Genomic DNA, 19,598 nt, shown 5'->3' with positions numbered 1-19,598 from the left:
ATTTTGGGAAATCCCAAAACCGGAGGAGAAACCCCCGAAATTTGGGTGAAAAAACCAAAAATTTGGGTGAAAAAAACCAAATTTGGGTGAAAAAACCCCAAGAATTTCGGGAAAAACCCCAAAAATTTGGGTGAAAAACCCCAAAAATTGGACAGAAAACCCCAAATTTGAGCGGGAAAAACCCCAAAAATTTTTGGGGAAAACCCCAGGATTTTGGGAAATCCCAAAACCGGAGGAGAAACCCCCAAAATTTGGGTGAAAAAAACCAAAAATTTGGGTGGAAAAAACCAAATTTGGGTGAAAAAACCCCAAGAATTTTGGGAAAAACCCCAAGAATTTGGGTGAAAAACCCAAAAATTGGAGAGAAAACCCCAAATTTGAGCGGGAAAAAACCCCAAAAATTTTTGGGAAACCCCAAAATTTTGGGAAATCCCAAAACCGGAGGAGAAACCCCCGAAATTTGGGTTAAAAAACCAAAAATTTGGGTGAAAAAAACCAAATTTGGGTGAAAAAACCCCAAGAATTCCGGGAAAAACCCCAAAAATTTGGGTGAAAAACCCCAAAAATTGGAGAGAAAACCCCAAATTTGAGCGGGAAAAACCCCAAAAATTTTTGGGGAAAACCCCAGGATTTTGGGAAATCCCAAAACCGGAGGAGAAACCCCCAAAATTTGGGTGAAAAAAGCCCAAATTTGGGCAATTGCGCGTCACTTCTTGGCCACCTTGGCCTGTTTGTGCTTCGGGGGCGCCCAGCGCAGGCAGATGGAGTCCACTGCAATTAACGGGAATTAATTAGCGCTAATTAGCGTCCCAGGGACCCCCAGGGGTGAGTAATTACAGGGGGATTAATGGGGGAGTCATTAACGGGGTTAATTAGGGGGAAGAGTTAATTAGGGGAGTCATTAACGGGGTTAATTAGGGGGGGATTTAATGGGGGAGTCATTAACGGGGTTAATTAGGGGGAATTAATGGGGGAGTCATTAACGGGGTTAATTAGGGGGGGATTTAATGGGGGAGTCATTAACAGGGTTAATTAGGGGGGGAATTAATGGGGGAGTTAATTAGGGGATAAATAACGGGGGAAGTTAATTAAGGGGGGAAATTAATGGGGGAGTCATTAACGGGGTTAATTAGGGGGAATTAATGGGGGAGTTAATTAGGGGATAAATAACGGGGGAAGTTAATTAGGAGGAATTAATGGGGGAGTCAATAACAGGGTTAATTAGGGGGGGAATTAATGGGGGAGTCATTAATGGGGTTAATTAGGGGGAATTAATGGGGGAGTCATTAACAGGGTTAATTAGGGGGGATTAATGGGGGAGTCATTAACAGGGTTAATTAGGGCGGGATTAATGGGGGAGTCATTAACGGGGTTAATTAGGGGGAATTAATGGGGGTTGTTAATTAGACGGTGATTAAGGGAAGGAGTTAATTAGGGGGTGAGTAAAGGGGGAAGTTAATTAGGGTGGATAAATGGGGGAGTTGTTTATGGGGTTAATTAGGAGGAGACTAATGGAAGGAGTTAATTAGAGGGTGAATAATGGAGAAGCCATTAACAGCATTAATTAGGGGGTGACTAATGAGAAGAATTAATTAGGGGGTGATTAACAAGGATAATTAACTAGGGGGTGATTAATGAGGGACGCATTAACATCATTAACTAGGGGATGATTAACAAGAGAAACTAATTAGGGGGTGATTAATGGGGGGAAGTAACTAGGGGGCGACTAACGAGGGACGCATTAACAGCATTAATTAGCAAGTAATTAACGAGGGCAGTTAATTAGGGCGTGCCCAAACCACTCCCACCAGGGCGGGCGCCAACTGAGGCTGACTCATTAGGACGGGCGCCAACTGAGGCTGCCTCATTAGGGCGGGCGCCGACCGAGACCTGCTGATTAGGGCAGGCGCTAATTAGCGCTAATTACGCACCGGTGATGGGCGGCTTCTTGTACTGGGCGCTCTTGAGGTGCTCCTCCACCAGCTTGGGCGTGACGCAGATGACGTGCTGCCCCTTCCAGTACTTGACCATGTTCAGCGACTGCAGCGTGCTGATGATGTCGGTCTGCGTGATGCTGGTCATCTGGCTGGACAGAGTGACCACAGTGACCACTGAGTGACCACCGAGTGACCACAGTGACCACTGACCCCTGGGAGTGACCACTGAGTGACCAGAGTGACCACTGACCCGTGGGAATGGTCACTGGGAATGGTCACTGGGGCTGATGATGTCGGTCTGCGTGATGCTGGTCATCTGGCTGGACACAGAGTGACCACCGAGTGACCACCGAGTGACCACTGAGTGACCACTGAGTGACCACTGAGTGACCACTGACCCCCAGGAGTGACCACTGGGAATGGTCACTGGGAATGGTCACTGGGGCTGATGATGTCGGTCTGTGTGATGCTGGTCATCTGGCTGGACAGAGTGACCACCGAGTGACCACTGAGTGACCAGAGTGACCACTGACCCCTGGGAGTGACCCAAGTGACCACTGAGTGACCCCTGAGTGACCCCTGACCCATGGGAGTGACCACCAAGCTCGTGGTCCGCACTGGTTTCTATGGGGATTTTTGGATCTATACTGGTCCATACTGGTTCATACTGGTCCATACTGGTCCGTAGTGGTCTGTACTGGTTCATACTGGTCTGTACTGGTTCATACTGGTCTGTACTGGTCTGTACTGGTTTCTATGTATTTCTATGGGTTTTTTGGCTCTATACTGGTTTGTACTGGTCTGTACTGGTTTCTAGGGATTTCTATGGGTTTTTTTGGCTCTATACTGGTTCATACTGGTCTGTACTGGTCCATACTGGTCTGTACTGGTCGTACCTGAGGTCCTTGATGGACAGGGTCCCCCGGAAGTCCCTGAGGATCTCCAGCAGCACCCAGGACCAGGGGAGTCACTGGTCTGTACTGGTCTGTACTGGTCTGTACTGGTCTGTACTGGTTTCTATGTATTTCTATGGGGTTTTTTGGCTCTATACTGGTTTGTACTGGTCCATACTGGTCCATACTGGTCGTACCTGAGGTCCTTGATGGACAGGGTCCCCCGGAAGTCCCTGAGGATCTCCAGCAGCACCCAGGACCAGTAGCTGCGGTAGCTGAGCTTGCCCAGGTCCGAGAGCGGCTTCTCCGGGGAGCCCACGGTGCTCTCCAGCTTGGAGAGCTCGTAACCTGGGAGACGCCAAAACCGGCCAAAATCAGCCAAAACCAACTAAAATCCATCCAAAACCGGCCAAAATCAGCCAAAACCGACTAAAATCCACCCAAAACCGGCCAAAATCAGCCAAAATCCATCCAAATTCACACAAAATCAGCCAAAATCCACCCAAAACCAGTCAAAATCAGCCAAAACTGGCCAAAATTCACCCAAAACCGGCTAAAATCCATCCAAAATCGGTCAAAATCAGCCAAAATCGACTAAAATCCATCCAAAACTGGCCAAAATCAGCCAAAATCCATCAAATTCACCCAAAACTGGCCAAAATCCACCCAAAACCGGCCAAAATTCACCCAAAACCGGCTAAAATCCACCCAAAATCGGCTAAAATCCATCCAAAATCGGCCAAAATCAGCCAAAACCGACTAAAATCCATCCAAAACCGGCTAAAATCCATCCAAAATCGGCCAAAATCAGCCAAAACCGGCCAAAATCCACCCAAAATCGGCCAAAATCCATCCAAAATCGGCCAAAATCAGCCAGAATCGGCCAAATTCCACCAAAAAACAGGCAAAATTCACCCAAAACCGGCCAAAATCACCCAAAACCGGCCAAAATTCACCCAAAATCAGCTAAAATCCATCCAAAACTGGCCAAAATCAGCCAAAATCCATCCAAATTCACCCAAAACTGGCCAAAATCAGCCAAAACCAGCCAAAATTCACCCAAAATCGGCTAAAATCCATCCAAAACCGGTCAAAATCACCCAAAATCGGCCAAAATCCATCAAAATCCATCCAAGATTCACCCAAAATTCACCCAAAATCAGCCAAAATCCACCAAAGTCCATAAATTCCACACAAAACCGGCCGAAATTCACCAAAATCGGCCAAAATCCATCAAAATCCATCCAAGATCCACCCAAAATTCCACCCAAAATCAGCCAAAGTTCACCCAAAATCCATCCAAAAATTCCCAAAATTTTTTTCAGAACCCCCCAAAAATTCCCAACTTTTTTCAACATCCCCCAAAATTCCCAAATTTGTTTCTCAGAAATCCCCAAATTCACAAATTTTTTTTTTTGGAACCCCAAAAATTCCCAATTTTTTTTTTTTTGAACCCCAAAAAATTCCCAATTTTTTTTTTCAGAACCCCCCGACAAATTCCCAAATTTTTTTTTTTTTTTTTTTTTTTTTTGGTGGACCCCCCCCCAAAAAATTCCCAGATTTTTTTGGGGGCCCCGGAATTCCCGAATTCTCGGCACTGACTGAAGGCGATCAGGAATTTGCCGTAGCCGCGGCGCTGGTACGGCGGCAGCGTCAGGATGCAGGCGACGTTGTTCCCGTCTGGAGACTCCTTTTCCTGCGAAAAAAACGGAATTTCGGGAAAATTCCAGAAAGTTCCAGAATTTCGGGAAAATTCCAGAAAATTCCGGAATTTTGGGGCCATTTTTGGACGTTTTGGGGACTGAGGACATGGAAAATATTCCAAATTTTGGGGATTTTTGGGGAATTTTTGGGATTTTTGGGGAACGCAGGCGACGTTGTCGATTCCTTTTCCTGCGAAAAAACGGAATTTTGGGAAAACTCCAGAAAATTCTGGAATTTTGGGGCCATTTTTGGACGTTTTGGGGACCGAGGACGAGGAAAATATTCCGAATTTTGGGGATTTTTGGGGAATTTTTGGGATTTTTGGGACATTTAGAGAACACAAGCGACGTCATCGATTCCTTTTCCTGTGAAAAAACGGAATTTCGGGAAAATTCCAGAAAATTCCAGAATTTCGGGAAAATTCCAGAAAATTCCGGAATTTTGGGGCCTTTTTAGGACGTTTTGGGTACTGAAAACGTGGAAAATATTCCAAATTTTGGGGATTTTTGGGATTTTTGGGGAACGCAGGCGACGTTGTCGATTCCTTTTCCGGCGAAAAACCGGAATTTCAGGAAAATTCCAGAAAACTCCGGAATTTCGGGAAAATTCCAGAAAATTCCGGAATTTTGGGGCCATTTTTGGACGTTTTGGGGACCGGGGACGTGGAAAACATTCCAAATTTTGGGGATTTTTTTGTTTTTGTTTTTTGAGACATTCAGGGAATGCCCAGGTGTGCCCAGGTGTGCCCAGGTGAGTGCCCAGGCGTGCCCCAGGTGTGCCCAGGTGTGCCCAGGTGTATCCCTAACCCCTCCAGGTGTGCCCAGGTGTGCCCCAGATGTGCCCAGGTGTGCCCAGGTTCATCCCTAACCCCTCCAGGTGTGCCCAGGTGTGCCCAGGTTCATCCCTAACCCCTCCCAGGTGCCCCCAGGTGTGCCCGTAGCCCCTCCAGGTGTGCCCAGGTGTGCCCAGGTGTGCCCGTAGCCCCTCCAGGTGTGCCCAGGTGTGCCCAAGTTCATCCCTAACCCCTCCCACGTGTGCCCAGCTGTATCCCTAGCCCCTCCCAGGTGTGCCCAGGTGTGCCCAATTGCATCCCTAACCCCTCCAGGTGTGCCCAGGTGTGCCCAGGTGCATCCCTAGCCCCTCCAGGTGTGCCCAGGTGTGCCCAGGTGTGCCCAGGTCTATCCCTAACCCCTCCAGGTGTGCCAAGGTGTATCCCTAGCCCCTCCAGGTGTGCCCAGGTGTGCCCAGGTTCATCCCTAACCCCTCCCAGGTGTGCCCAGGTGTGCCCAGGTGTGCCCCGACCCCTCCAGGTGTGCCCAGGTGTGCCCAAGTCTATCCCTAGCCCCTCCAGGTGTGCCCAGGTGTGCCCACCTTGGAGAAGTAGCCGACGATGTGGGCGCCCTGGCGGTCGACCTCGGTGAGCAGGTAGAAGACGAAGGGCTCCACGTCGAAGTAGAGCGTCTTGTGGTCCAGGAAGAGCTTGGCCAGCAGGCACAGGTTCTGGCAATAGATCTGAGCGGGGCACCTGAGCACACCTGGGCACACCTGGGCACACCTGGGCACACCTGGGCACGCCTGGCGCGCCCGAGTGGCCCGAAATCCCACGAAAATCCCACCAAAATCCACTAAAATCTCACAAAAATCACCCCAAAATTCCCCAGGATTTGGGGATTCCCCGGGTTTGGGGTGCCCAGGTGACCCTGGGCACACCTGGGCACACCTGAGTGCCCAAATGCCGCCAAAATCCCAGAAAATGCCCCCAAAATCCCCCCAAAATCCCATTAAAAAGCCCCAAAAACGGCCAAAACCACCCCAAAATTCCCCGGGATTTGGGGATTCTCCGGATTTGGGGTGCGCAGGTGACTCTGGGCACACCTGGGCACACCTGGGCACACCTGGGCACGCCGGGCACTCACCTTGTGGTCCTTGCCGTCCACCTCGTAGACCGAGATGTTGCCCTTGCGGTAAATCTCCCGCCCGGGCGGCTGCCGCCACTGGCACTGCCCCTGCCAGGTGAGAGCTCAGGTGAGACAGGTGTGCCCAGGTGTGCCCAGGTGTGCCCTGGTACCCCCCAGGTGTGCCCAGCTGTGCCCAGGTACCCCCCAGGTGTGCCCCAGGTGTGTCCAGGTGTGCCCTGGTACCCCCCAAGTGTGCCCAGGTACCCCCCAGGTGTGCCTGGGTGACCCCAGGTACCCCCCAGGTGTGCCCAGGTGTGCCCTGATACCCCCCAGGTGTGCCCAAGTGTGCCCCAGGTGTGCCCAGGTACCCCCCAGGTGTGCCCAGATACCCCCCCAAGTGTGCCCAGGTGTGCCCAGGTGTGCCCAGGTACCCCCCAAGTGTGCCCAAGTGTGCCCAGGTGTGTCCAGGTGTGCCCAGGTACCCCCCAGGTGTGCCCAAGAGTGCCCAGGTACCCCCAGGTGTGCCCAGGTACCCCCAGGTAGCCCCCAGGTGTGCCCAGGTAGCCCCCAGGTGTGCCTGGGTGACCCCAGGTACGCCCCAGGTGTGCCCAGGTGTGCCCAGATGTGCCCTGGTACCCCCCCCGCGTTCCCAGGTACCCCCCAGGTGTGCCCAGGTACCCCCAGGTGTGCCCAGGTACCCCAGGTGTGCCCAGGTGTGTTTTTATGCCCCCCAGGTGTGCCCAGGTAACCCAAAACCCCCCAAAATCCCCATTTTTCGCCCAAATTCCACCGGGTTTTTTTCGTTCCTCCCCTCCCGGGTGCCCCCAGGTGCCCCCCGGGCGTGCCCAGGTGTGCCCAGGTGTGCCCAGGTACCCCCCAGGTGTGCCCAGGTACCCCCAGGTGCCCCCAGGTGTGCCCCAGGTGCGCCCAGGTGTGTTTTTATGCCCCCCAGGTGTGCCCAGGTAACCCAAAACCCCCCAAAATCCCCATTTTTCGCCCAAATTCCACCGGGTTTTTTTCGTTCCTCCCCTCCCGGGTGCCCCCAGGCGCCCCCCGGGCGTGCCCAGGTGTGCCCAGGTGTGCCCACCAGGTGCAGGCGGTAGCTCCTCTCGTATTTCATGTACTTGAGGCAGAACTCGCAGATCCAGAGCTTGGGCTGCTTCCCGTAGTCCTCGGGGAAGGGCGAGAAGTACCAGGCGTCGATCTCGTAGTGCCCGATGTGGATCTTGTCCACGTACTTCACCTTGGTGATCTGCAAGGGACAGGTGGGCACGCACCTGGGCACGCACCTGGGCATGAGAGCCCCGCGAAAACCCCGCGAAAATCCCGCGAAAAACGGCCAAAAACGACCCAAAACCAGCCCAGGACCCCGCCCAGGTGAGGATCTCCAGGTGCCCCAGGTGTGGATCTTGTCCAGGATTTCACCTTGTTCACCTGTTCCCACCCCCTTGGTGATCTGCAAGGGACAGGTGGGCACGCACCTGGGCACACCTGGGCGCACCTGGGCACGAGAGCCCCGCGAAAACCCAGCGAAAACCCTGCGAAAAACGGCCAAAAACGGCCAAAAAACGGCCAAAAACGACCCAAAACCAGCCCAGGATCCCGCCCAGGTGAGGATCTCCAGGTGCCCCAGGTGTGGATCTCGTCCAGGATTTCACCTTGGGGATCTGCAAGGGACAGGTGGGCACGCACCTGGGCACGCACCTGGGCACGAGAGCCCCGCGAAAACCCCGCGAAAATCCCGCGAAAAAACGGCCAAAAAACGGCCAAAAAACGGCCGAAAACGGCCAAAAGCAGCCCAGAATTCCCAAATCTCGTCCAGGAATTCACCCAGGGGATCGGGAACTGACAGGTGGCACACCTGGGTACACCTGGGCACACCTGGGGGTACCTGGGCACACCTGAGTGCCCAAATCCTGCAAAAATCCCACTAAAATCCCGCTAAAAACGACCCCAAAATGGCCAAAAGTGACCCAAAAACGGCCAAAAAACTGCCAAAAACAGCCCAGAATTCCGGGAATATCCTGAGATCTCGTCCAGGAATTCACCCAGGGGATCGGGAACTGACAGGTGGCACACCTGGGCACACCTGGGCACACCTGAGTGCCCAAATCCTGCAAAAATCCCACTAAAATCCTGCTAAAAACGACCCAAAAACGGCCAAAAATGACCCAAAAACGGCCAAAAAACGGCCAAAAACAGCCCAGAATTCCAGGAATATCCCCAGATCTCGTCCAGGAATTCACCCAGGGGATCGGGAACAGACAGGTGGCACACCTGGGGCACACCTGGGCACACCTGGGCACACCTGGGCACACCTGAGTGCCCAAATCCTGCAAAAATCCCACTAAAATCCCGCTAAAAACGACCCCAAAATGGCCAAAAATGACCCAAAACCGGCCAAAACCGGCCAAAAACAGCCCAGAATTCCCAAATCTCATCCAGGAATTCACCCAGGGGATCGGGAACTGACAGGTGGGCACACCTGGGCACACCTGGGCACACCTGGGCACACCTGGGCACACCTGAGTGCCCAAATCCTGCAAAAATCCCACTAAAATCCCGCTAAAAACGACCCCAAAATGGCCAAAAATGACCCAAAAATGGCCAAAAAAACGGCCAAAAACAGCCCAGAATTCCGGGAATATCCCCAGATCTCGTCCAGGAATTCACCCAGGGGATCGGGAACAGACAGGTGGCACACCTGGGCACACCTGGGCACACCTGAGTGCCCAAATCCCGCAAAAATCACACTAAAATCCTGCTAAAAATGACCCAAAAACGGCCCAAAATGACCCAAAACCAGCCCAGGATCCCGCCCAGGTGAGGATCTCCAGGTGCCCCAGGTGTGGATCTCGTCCAGGATTTCACCTTGGGGATCTGCAAGGGACAGGTGGGCACGCACCTGGGCACGAGAGCCCCGCGAAAACCCCGCGAAAAACGGCCAAAAACGGCCAAAAACGGCCAAAAGCAGCCCAGAATTCCAGGAATATCCCCAGATCTCATCCAGGAATTCACCCAGGGGATCGGGAACTGACCGGTGGCACACCTGGGCACACCTGGGCACACCTGGGCACACCTGAGTGCCCAAATCCTGCAAAAATCCCACTAAAATCCCGCTAAAAACGACCCCAAAATGGCCAAAAATGACCCAAAAACGGCCAAAAACGACCCAAAACCAGCCCAGGATCCCGCCCAGGTGAGGATCTCCAGGTGCCCCAGGTGTGGATCTCGTCCAGGAATTCACCTTGGGCATCTGCAAGGGACAGGTGGGCACGCACCTGGGCACGAGAGCCCCGCGAAAACCCCGCGAAAAACGGCCAAAAACGGCCAAAAAAACGGCCAAAAGCAGCCCAGAATTCCCAAATCTCATCCAGGAATTCACCCAGGGGATCGGGAACAGACCGGTGGCACACCTGGGGCACACCTGGGCACACCTGGGCACACCTGGGCACACCTGGGCACACCTGGGCTGGCCCCACCCCCCCCCAGTCCAGGCCCCGCCCACTCACGGCCTCGTGCTCCTTCTCCAGCGCCGCCGTGGTCGGGTCCATCTCGGCATAGGTCTGCAAAACCAGTACGGACCAGTAAGGACCAGTAAAAACCAGTACGGACCAGTAAAAACCGGTACCGACCGGTCCGGACCGGTAAGGACCAGTACGGACCAGTACGGACCAGTAAGGACCAGTACGGACCAGTAAGGACCAGTAAAAACCGGTACCGACCGGTCCGGACCGGTAAGGACCAGTATAAACCAGTATAAACCAGTATAAACCAGTACAGACCGCTCCAGACCAGGAACAACCCATGCAAACCAGTAAGAACCAGTAGAAACCAGTAAAGAGCAGCAGGGACCAGTACTCAACGTGTGATCCCAAATCCTCCCAGTCCATCCCAGTACAAACCAGTATAACACAGTTCATTCCCAGTACAAACCAGTATAACCCAGTTCCCTCCCAGTCCATCCCAGGATAAACCAGTATAACCCAGTTCCATCCCAATCCATCCCAGTACAAACCAGTATAACCCAGTATAACCCAGTTCCCTCCCAGTCCATCCCAGGATAAACCAGTATAACCCAGTTCCATCCCAATCCATCCCAGTACAAACCAGTATAACCCAGTATAACCCAGTTCCCTCCCAGTCCATCCCAGTACAAACCAGTATAGCCCAGTTCCATCCCAGCCCATCCCAGTACAAACCAGTATAGCCCAGTATAACCCAGTTCCATCCCAGTCCCTCCCAGTTTGTTCCAGTCCATCCCAGTAACCCCTAACCCCATCCCAGTGCCCTGTAACTCACTCCCCGTTTGTCCCAGTTTGCCCCAGTTTGTCCCAGTCCATCCCAGTAACCCCTAAGCCCATCCCAGTAACCCCTAACCCCATCCCAGTCCATCCCAGTTTGTCCCAGTCCCTCCCAGTCCCCTCTAACCCCATCCCAGTCCATCCCAGTGCCCTCTAACCCCATCCCAGTGCCCTGTAACTCGCTCCCACTCTGTCCCAGTTTGTCCCAGTCTATCCCAGTCTGTCCCAGTCTGTCCCAGTTTGTCCCAGTCTATCCCAGTCTGTCCCAGTCTGTCCCAGTTTCTCCCAGTCTGTCCCAGTCTGTCCCAGTTTCTCCCAGTCTGTCCCAGTCTGTCCCAGTCTGTCCCAGTTTCCCCCAGTCTGTCCCAATCTGTCCCAGTTTCTCCCAGTCTGTCCCAGTCTGTCCCAGTTTGTCCCAGTCTGTCCCACTCTGTCCCAGTCTATCCCAGTTTCTCCCAGTCTGTCCCAGTCTGTCCCAGTCTGTCCCCCAGTCTGTCCCAGTCTGTCCCAGTTTCTCCCAGTCTGTCCCCCAGTCTGTCCCAGTTTGTCCCAGTCTGTCCCACTCTGTCCCAGTCTATCCCAGTCTGTCCCAGTTTCTCCCAGTCTGTCCCAGTTTCTCCCAGTCTGTCCCAGTCTGTCCCAGTTTGTCCCAGTCTGTCCCACTCTGTCCCAGTCTATCCCAGTTTCTCCCAGTCTATCCCAGTTTGTCCCAGTCTGTCCCAGTTTCTCCCAGTCTGTCCCAGTCTGTCCCAGTTTCTCCCAGTCTGTCCCAGTTTGTCCCAGTTTGTCCCAGTCTGTCCCAGTCTGTCCCAGTCTGTCCCAGTTTCTCCCAGTCTGTCCCAGTTTGTCCCAGTTTGTCCCAGTCTGTCCCAGTCTGTCCCAGTCTGTCCCAGTTTGTCCCAGTCTGTCCCAATCTGTCCCAGTCTGTCCCAGTTTGTCCCAGTCTGTCCCAGTCTGTCCCAGTCTGTCCCAATCTGTCCCAGTCTGTCCCAGTCTGTCCCAGTCTGTCCCAGTTTCTCCCCGTCTGTCCCAGTCTGTCCCAGTCTGTCCCAGTTTCTCCCAGTCTGTCCCAGTTTGTCCCAGTTTGTCCCAGTCTGTCCCAGTTTCTCCCAGTTTCTCCCAGCCTGTCCCAGTCTGTCCCAGTCTGTCCCAGTCTGTCCCAGTCTGTCCCAGTTTCTCCCAGTCTGTCCCAGTCTGTCCCACTCTGTCCCACTCTGTCCCACTCTGTCCCAGTTTCTCCCAGTCTGTCCCAGTCTGTCCCAGTCTGTCCCAGTCTGTCCCAGTCTGTCCCAATCTGTCCCAGTTTGTCCCACTCTGTCCCAGTTTCCCCCAGTCTGTCCCAGTTTCTCCCAGTCTGTCCCCCAGTCTGTCCCCCAGTTTCTCCCAGTCTGTCCCACTCTGTCCCACTCTGTCCCAGTTTCTCCCAGTCTGTCCCAGTCTGTGCCAGTTTGTCCCAGTTTCTCCCAGTCTGTCCCAGTCTGTCCCAGTCTGTCCCAGTTGGCCCCAGACCTTCTGGACGTGGTTGATCTCGTCGTGCTTGCGTTTCTGGTTGCGGGTGATTTTCCTCTCGGGCTCGGCCAGCTCCCCCAGGAACGGCTCCGAGCTCTTCTGCGCCGCCTCCTTCAGGCTCTTGGACAGCGCCAGCCGGTTCCGGTCCACCCACTCGTCCAGGCGCCGGTTAACTGGGAGCACTGGGAGTTACTGGGAGCACTGGGAACCATCCCAGGGCCTTCAAATCCCCCCAGTCTGGGGTTAACTGGGAGCACTGGGAGCACTGGGAGCCATCCCCAGCCATCCCAGGGCCTTCAAATCCCCCCAGTCTGGCATTAACTGGGAGCACTGGGAGTTACTGGGAGCACTGGGAGCACTGGGAACCATCCCAGGGCCTTCAAATCCCCCCAGTCTGCCGTTAACTGGGAGCACTGGGAGTTACTGGGAGCACTGGGAGCACTGGGAACCATCCCAGGGCCTTCAAATCCCCCAGTCTGGGGTTAACTGGGAGTTACTGGGAGCACTGGGAGCACTGGGAACCATCCCAGAGCCTTCAAATCCCCCCAGTCTGGGGTTAACTGGGAGCACTGGGAGTTACTGGGAGCACTGGGAGCACTGGGAACCATCCCAGGGCCTTCAAATCCCCCAGTCTGGGGTTAACTGGGAGTTACTGGGAGCACTGGGAGCACTGGGAACCATCCCAGGGCCTTCAAATCCCCACAGTCTGGGGTTAACTGGGAGTTACTGGGAGCACTGGGAACCATCCCCAGCCGGTTCCGGTCCACCCACTCGTCCAGGCGCCGGTTAACTGGGAGCACTGGGAGTTACTGGGAGCACTGGGAGCACTGGGAACCATCCCCAGCCGGTTCCGGTCCACCCACTCGTCCAGGCGCCGGTTAACTGGGAGCACTGGGAGTTACTGGGAGCACTGGGAACCATCCCAGTTCATCCCCAGCCGGTTCCGGTCCACCCACTCGTCCAGGCGCCGGTTAACTGGGAGCACTGGGAGTTACTGGGAGCACTGGGAACCATCCCCAGCCGGTTCCGGTCCACCCACTCGTCCAGGCGCCGGTTAACTGGGAGCACTGGGAGTTACTGGGAGCACTGGGAGCACTGGGAACCATCCCAGGGCCTTCAAATCCCCCCATTCTGGGGTTAACTGGGAGCACTGGGAGCACTGGGAGCCATCCCCAGCCATCCCAGGGCCTTCAAATCCCCCCAGTCTGGCATTAACTGGGAGCACTGGGAGTTACTGGGAGCACTGGGAGCACTGGGAACCATCCCAGGGCCTTCAAATCCCCCAGTCTGGGGTTAACTGGGAGTTACTGGGAGCACTGGGAGCACTGGGAACCATCCCAGGGCCTTCAAATCCCCCCAGTCTGGGGTTAACTGGGAGCACTGGGAGTTACTGGGAGCACTGGGAGCACTGGGAACCATCCCAGGGCCTTCAAATCCCCCAGTCTGGGGTTAACTGGGAGTTACTGGGAGCACTGGGAGCACTGGGAACCATACCAGGGCCTTCAAATCCCCCAGTCTGGGGTTAACTGGGAGTTACTGGGAGCACTGGGAACCATCCCAGGGCCTTCAAATCCCCCCAGTCTGGGGTTAACTGGGAGCACTGGGAGCACTGGGAGCACTGGGAACCATCCCCAGCCGGTTCCGGTCCACCCACTCGTCCAGGCGCCGGTTAACTGGGAGCACTGGGAGTTACTGGGAGCACTGGGAGCACTGGGAGCCATCCCCAGCCATCCCAGGGCCTTCAAATCCCCCCAGTCTGCCGTTAACTGGGAGCACTGGGAGTTACTGGGAGCACTGGGAGCACTGGGAACCATCCCAGGGCCTTCAAATCCCCCCAGTCTGCCGTTAACTGGGAGCACTGGGAGTTACTGGGAGCACTGGGAACCATCCCCAGCCATCCCAGGGCCTTCAAATCCCCCCATTCTGGGGTTAACTGGGAGTTACTGGGAGTTACTGGGAGCACTGGGAGTTACTGGGAGCACTGGGAGCACTGGGAACCATCCCCAGCCATCCCAGGGCCTTCAAATCCCCCCAGTCTGGGGTTAACTGGGAGCACTGGGAGTTACTGGGAGCACTGGGAACCATCCCCAGCCGGTTCCGGTCCACCCACTCGTCCAGGCGCCGGTTAACTGGGAGCACTGGGAGTTACTGGGAGCACTGGGAGCACTGGGAGCCATCCCAGGGCCTTCAAATCCCCCCATTCTGGGGTTAACTGGGAGCACTGGGAGTTACTGGGAGTTACTGGGAGCACTGGGAGCCATCCCAGTTCATCCCAGTTCATCCCAGTGCCTTCAAATCCCCCCAGTCTGCGGTTAACTGGGAGCACTGGGAACTGTCCCAGTTCATCCCAGTGGCTCCCAGTTCCATCCCAGTGGCTCCCAGTTCCATCCCAGTAGCTCCCAGTTCATCCCAGTCCCCTCCCAGTTCCATCCGAGTCCCCTCCCAGTTCATCCCAGTGACTCCCAGTCCCATCCCAGTGGCTCCCAGTTCATCCCAGTCCCCTCCCAGTTCATGCCAGTGGCTCCCAGTTCCATCCCAGTGGCTCCCAATCCCCTCCCAGTCCATCCCAGTCCCCCTAAATCCCATCCCAGTTTGTCCCAGTCCCCCCAGATCCCCTCCCAGTCCCTCCCAGTCCATCCCAGTCCCCTCCCAGTTCCATCCCAGTCCCTCCCAGTTCCCTTCCAGTTCATCCCAGTTCCCTCCCAATCCATCCCAGTCCCTCCCAGTCCCATCCCAGTGGCTCCCAGTCCCTCCCAATTCCATCCCAGTCCCCCTAAATCCCATCCCAGTTTGTCCCAGTCCCCCCAGATCCCCTCCCAGTCCATCCCAATCCATCCCAGTCCCCTCCCAGTTCATCCCAGTTCATCCCAGTTTGTTCCCAGACCCTCCCAGTGCCCCCCAGTCCCTCGCAATCCCCTCCCAGTCCCCTCCCAGTCCCTCCCAGTTCCATCCCAGTCCCTCCCAGTCCATCCCAGTCCCTCCCAGTTCATCCCAGTCCCTCCCAGTCGCTCCCAGTCCCTCCCAGTTTGCCCAGTTCACTCACAGCCCACGTAGTGCACGTAGAACTCCTCGCGCGCCTCCTGCTCGTTCAGGCGGGACTGGATCACCTCGGCCGAGTCTGCAACAAACTGGGATCAACTGGGAGCACTGGGAGGGACTGGGAGAGGGACTGGAACAAACTGGGAGCCACTGGGAGGGACTGGGAGAGGGACTGGAACAAACTGGGATCAACTGGGAGCCACTGGGATGGACTGGGAGGGACTGGGAAGGGACTGGGACAAACTGGGATGGACTGGGATGGACTGGGAGGGAACTGGGATGGACTGGGAGGGAACTGGGATGAACTGGGATGGACTGGGAAGGGACTGGGATGAACTGGTACGGACTGGGATGAACTGGGATGGACTGGGACGGACTGGGACGGACTGGAACAAACTGGGATGGACTGGGAGGGACTGGGATGGAACTGGGATGGACTGGGAGGGAACTGGGATGAACTGGGATGGACTGGGAAGGGACTGGGATGAACTGGGACGGACTGGGATGAACTGGGATGGACTGGGACGGACTGGGACGGACTGGAACAAACTGGGATGGACTGGGAGGGACTGGGATGGACTGGAACAAACTGGGATGGACTGGGAGGGACTGGGATGAACTGGGACGGACTGGGATGAACTGGGATGGACTGGGAGGGACTGGGAAGGGACTGGGACAAACTGGGATGGACTGGGATGGACTGGGAGGGAACTGGGATGGACTGGGAGGGAACTGGGATGAACTGGGATGGACTGGGAAGGGACTGGGATGAACTGGGACGGACTGGGATGAACTGGGATGGACTGGGACGGACTGGGACGGACTGGGACGGACTGGAACAAACTGGGATGGACTGGGAGGGACTGGGATGGACTGGAACAAACTGGGATGGACTGGGAGGGACTGGGATGAACTGGGATGGACTGGGATGAACTGGGATGGACTGGGAGGGACTGGGAAGGGACTGGGACAAACTGGGATGGACTGGGAGGGAACTGGGATGGACTGGGAGGGAACTGGGATGGACTGGGAGGGACTGGGAAGGGACTGGGATGAACTGGGAGGGACTGGGAGGGACTGGGATGGACTGGGACGGACTGGGACGGACTGGAACAAACTGGGAGGGACTGGGAGGGACTGGGAGGGACTGGGAGGGACTGGGATGGACTGGAACAAACTGGGAGGGACTGGGAGGGACTGGGACCAGCTCCCCATGCCCCCCACCCCACTCCCAGTTCCCCCAGTACCGCACTCCCAGTATAAACCAGTTCACCCGGCACATCCAGTACAACCCTCCCAGCACTCCCAGTACAAACCAGTACAGACCAGTACAGACCAGTTTTAAACCAGTATAAACCAATATAAACCAGCACAAACCAGTACAAACCAGTATAAACCAGTAATAAACCAGTATAAAGCGCTCACGCCAGCTCCCGTCTGCCCTCCGGCACCGGTACCCATCCAGTATAGACCAGTATAAACCAGTATAAACCAGTATACTCCAATGGCTAGCCACAGTGGGGAGCCATCTTCGATTCATTCTGTGGCAGCCATTTTGGGTAGCCATTTTGGAAACTCCAATGGAGGCAGCCATATTGGATAAGTCCCTTAAACTCTAAATAAACCAGTACAAAACCAGTATAAACCAGTATGCACCAATGGCTGGCCACAGTGGGGAGCCATCTTGGACAGCCATCTTCGATTTGTTCTGTGGCAGCCATTTTGGGTGGCCATCTTGTAAAGGCCAATGGGGGCAGCCATATTGGATAAGTCCCTTCAACTAATATAAACCAGTATAAACCAGTATAAACCAAACCAGTTAAACCAGTATAAACCAGTATAAACCACTCACTCAGCCAGCTCCCGTCCGCCCTCCGGCACCGGTACCCATCCCAGTATAAACCAGTATAAACCAGTATAACCAGTATAAAGCGCTCACGCCAGCTCCCGTCCGCCCTCCAGCACCGGTACCCATCCCAGTATAAACCAGTATAAACCAGTATAAACCAGTATAAACCAGTATAAAGCGCTCACGCCAGCTCCTGTCCGCCTCCGGCACCGGTACCCATCCCAGTATAAACCAGTATAAACCAGTATAAACCAGTATAAACCAGTATAAACCAGTATGCACCAATGGCTGGCCACAGTGGGGAGCCATCTTGGACAGCCATCTTCGATTCATTCTGTGGCAGCCATTTTGGGTGGCCATCTTGTAAAGGCCAATGGAGGCAGCCATATTGGATAAGTCCCTTAAGCTAATATAAACCAGTATAAACCAGTATAAACCAAACCAGTATAACCAGTATAAACCAGTATAAAGCGCTCACGCCAGCTCCCGTCCGCCCTCCGGCACAGGTACCCATCCCAGTATAGACCAGTATAAACCAGTATAAACCAGTATAAAGCGCTCACGCCAGCTCCCGTCCGCCCTCCGGCACAGGTACCCATCCCAGTACAAACCAGTATAGACCAGTATAAACCAGTATAAAGCGCTCACGCCAGCTCCCGTCCGCCCTCCGGCACAGGTACCCATCCCAGTATAGACCAGTATAAACCAGTATAAACCAGTATAAAGCGCTCACGCCAGCTCCCGTCCGCCCTCCGGCACAGGTACCCATCCCAGTACAAACCAGTATAAACCAGTATAAACCAGTATAAAGCGCTCACGCCAGCTCCCGTCCGCCCTCCGGCACAGGTACGTCTCCCCGATCTCCACCGCCACCTCCGCGTCCCGCGCCGTCCCCGCCGCTCCCGCTGGGCCCCTCCCGGCTCCGCTCCCGGCTCCGCTCCCGGTTCCGGTTCCGCTCCCGGTTCCGGTTCCGCTCCCGGGTCCCTCCGGCGCCGCTCGGGGCCCGCCCGGGGCCCCCCCGGGCCCGCCCGAGGCCTCCGGGACCGGGCCCGAAGCGGCCGCCGCCATGTTGGAGCGAGGCGGAAGTGACGCGTAAAGGGCGGCGACGCGTTGCTAGGAGACGGAGGAAAGCGCCGGAAGTGGTTGGTAGGAGACCGGGGGGAAAAAAAAAATGGCCGGAAGTGGTTGCTAGGAGACAAAAACATGGCGGGAATTGGTTGCTAGGAGACCAAAAACATGGCCGGAAGTGGTTGCTAGGAGACAAAAACATGGCGGGAATTGGTTGCTAGGAGACGGAGGAAAGGGCCGGAAGTGGTTGGTAGGAGACCGGAAATTTAGAAAAAAATGGCCGGAAGTGGTTGCTAGGAGACCAAAAACATGGCGGGGATTGGTTGCTAGGGGACAAAAAAAAGGCGGGAATTGGTTGCTAGGAGACAAAAACATGGCGGAAATTGGTTGCTAGGAGACCAAAAACATGGCGGGAATTGGTTGCTAGGAGACCAAAAACATGGCGGGAATTGGTTGCTAGGGGACAAAAAAATGGCGGGAATTGGTTGCTAGGAGACCAAAAACATGGCCGGAAGTGGTTGCTAGGAGACAAAAACATGGCGGGAATTGGTTGCTAGGAGACGGAGGAAAGGGCCGGAAGTGGTTGGTAGGAGACCGGGGAAAAAAAAAAAATGGCCGGAAGTGGTTGCTAGGAGAGCAAAAACATGGCGGGAATTGGTTGCTAGGAGACGGAGGAAAGGGCCGGAAGTGGTTGGTAGGAGACCGGAAATTTAAAAAAAATGGCCGGAAGTGGTTGCTAGGAGAAAAAAACATGGCGGGAATTGGTTGCTAGGGAATAAAAATGGCGAGACTTGGTTGCTAGGGGGCAAAAACGTTGCTAGGCAACCAAAAATGGCGGGAATTGGTTGCTAGGAGATCAAAAAGGTTGCTAGGCAACCAAAAATGGCCGGAAGTGGTTGCTAGGCGACAAAAAAATGGCGGGAATTCATCCCAAATGCCCAATTTTTGGGTAAAAATTCCATTTTTACCCCAAAATTCTGATTTTTTACCCCCAAATTCGCAATTTTTGGGTAAAAATTTCCTTTCTTGCCCCAAATTTCCGATCTCCGCCCCAATTTCGCAATTTTTCCTCCGGAAAAATCCAATTTTTTACCCCAAATTCCCAACTTTTGCTCCCGAATTCCAAATTTTTCCAACAAAATTCCCCATTTTTCGGTTCAAAAAAAACCCTTTTTTCCCGCAAAATTCCCGATTTTTGGGTTCAAAAAATCCCTTTTTTCCCGCAAAATTCCCGATTTTTGGGTTCAAAAAATCCCATTTTTCCCGCAAAATTCCCGATTTTTAGGCTGAAAAAAATCCCTTTTTTCCCGAAAAATTCCCGATTTTGAAGTTCAAAAAAATCCCTTTTTAACACAAAATTCCCGATTTTGGGGTTCAAACAATCCCTTTTTTTCCCG

The 19,598-nt window shown here is 54.6% G+C and overlaps 1 protein-coding gene across 1 annotated transcript; it reads right to left on the bottom strand.

Annotated features, from left to right (window-relative positions):
- Positions 1-618: 618 nt before the first annotated feature.
- Positions 619-18,201, bottom strand: LOC137465654 (histone acetyltransferase KAT8-like). The gene is made up of 11 exons (XM_068177719.1): positions 17,952-18,201; positions 15,289-15,363; positions 12,246-12,418; positions 9,945-9,998; positions 7,520-7,684; positions 6,451-6,540; positions 5,906-6,046; positions 4,433-4,526; positions 3,028-3,178; positions 1,932-2,086; positions 619-771 (listed from the first exon to the last, which is right to left on the bottom strand). The coding sequence occupies exons 1-11, from the start codon at positions 18,199-18,201 to the stop codon at positions 707-709; spliced, it is 1,413 nt and encodes a 470-aa protein (XP_068033820.1). The 3' UTR covers positions 619-706.
- Between the last annotated feature and the right edge of the window lie 1,397 nt (positions 18,202-19,598).

This window comes from Anomalospiza imberbis, unplaced genomic scaffold, assembly GCF_031753505.1.
Source record: "Anomalospiza imberbis isolate Cuckoo-Finch-1a 21T00152 unplaced genomic scaffold, ASM3175350v1 scaffold_100, whole genome shotgun sequence".
NCBI classification, from domain to species: Eukaryota; Metazoa; Chordata; class Aves; order Passeriformes; family Viduidae; genus Anomalospiza; species Anomalospiza imberbis.
This window is presented reverse-complemented; position numbering and strand designations above follow the sequence as displayed.

Excerpts from the sequence above, each read along its gene's own strand:
- LOC137465654 (XM_068177719.1), bottom strand. The coding sequence starts at position 18,201 with ATGGCGGCGGCCGCTTCGGGCCCGGTCCCGGAGGCCTCGGGCGGGCCC. Across the intron at positions 4,527-5,905 it reads TCGTCGGCTACTTCTCCAAG|GAAAAGGAGTCTCCAGACGG; the intron begins GTGGGCACACCT and ends TTTTTTTCGCAG. Across the intron at positions 772-1,931 it reads CAAGAAGCCGCCCATCACCG|TGGACTCCATCTGCCTGCGC; the intron begins GTGCGTAATTAG and ends CGTTAATTGCAG.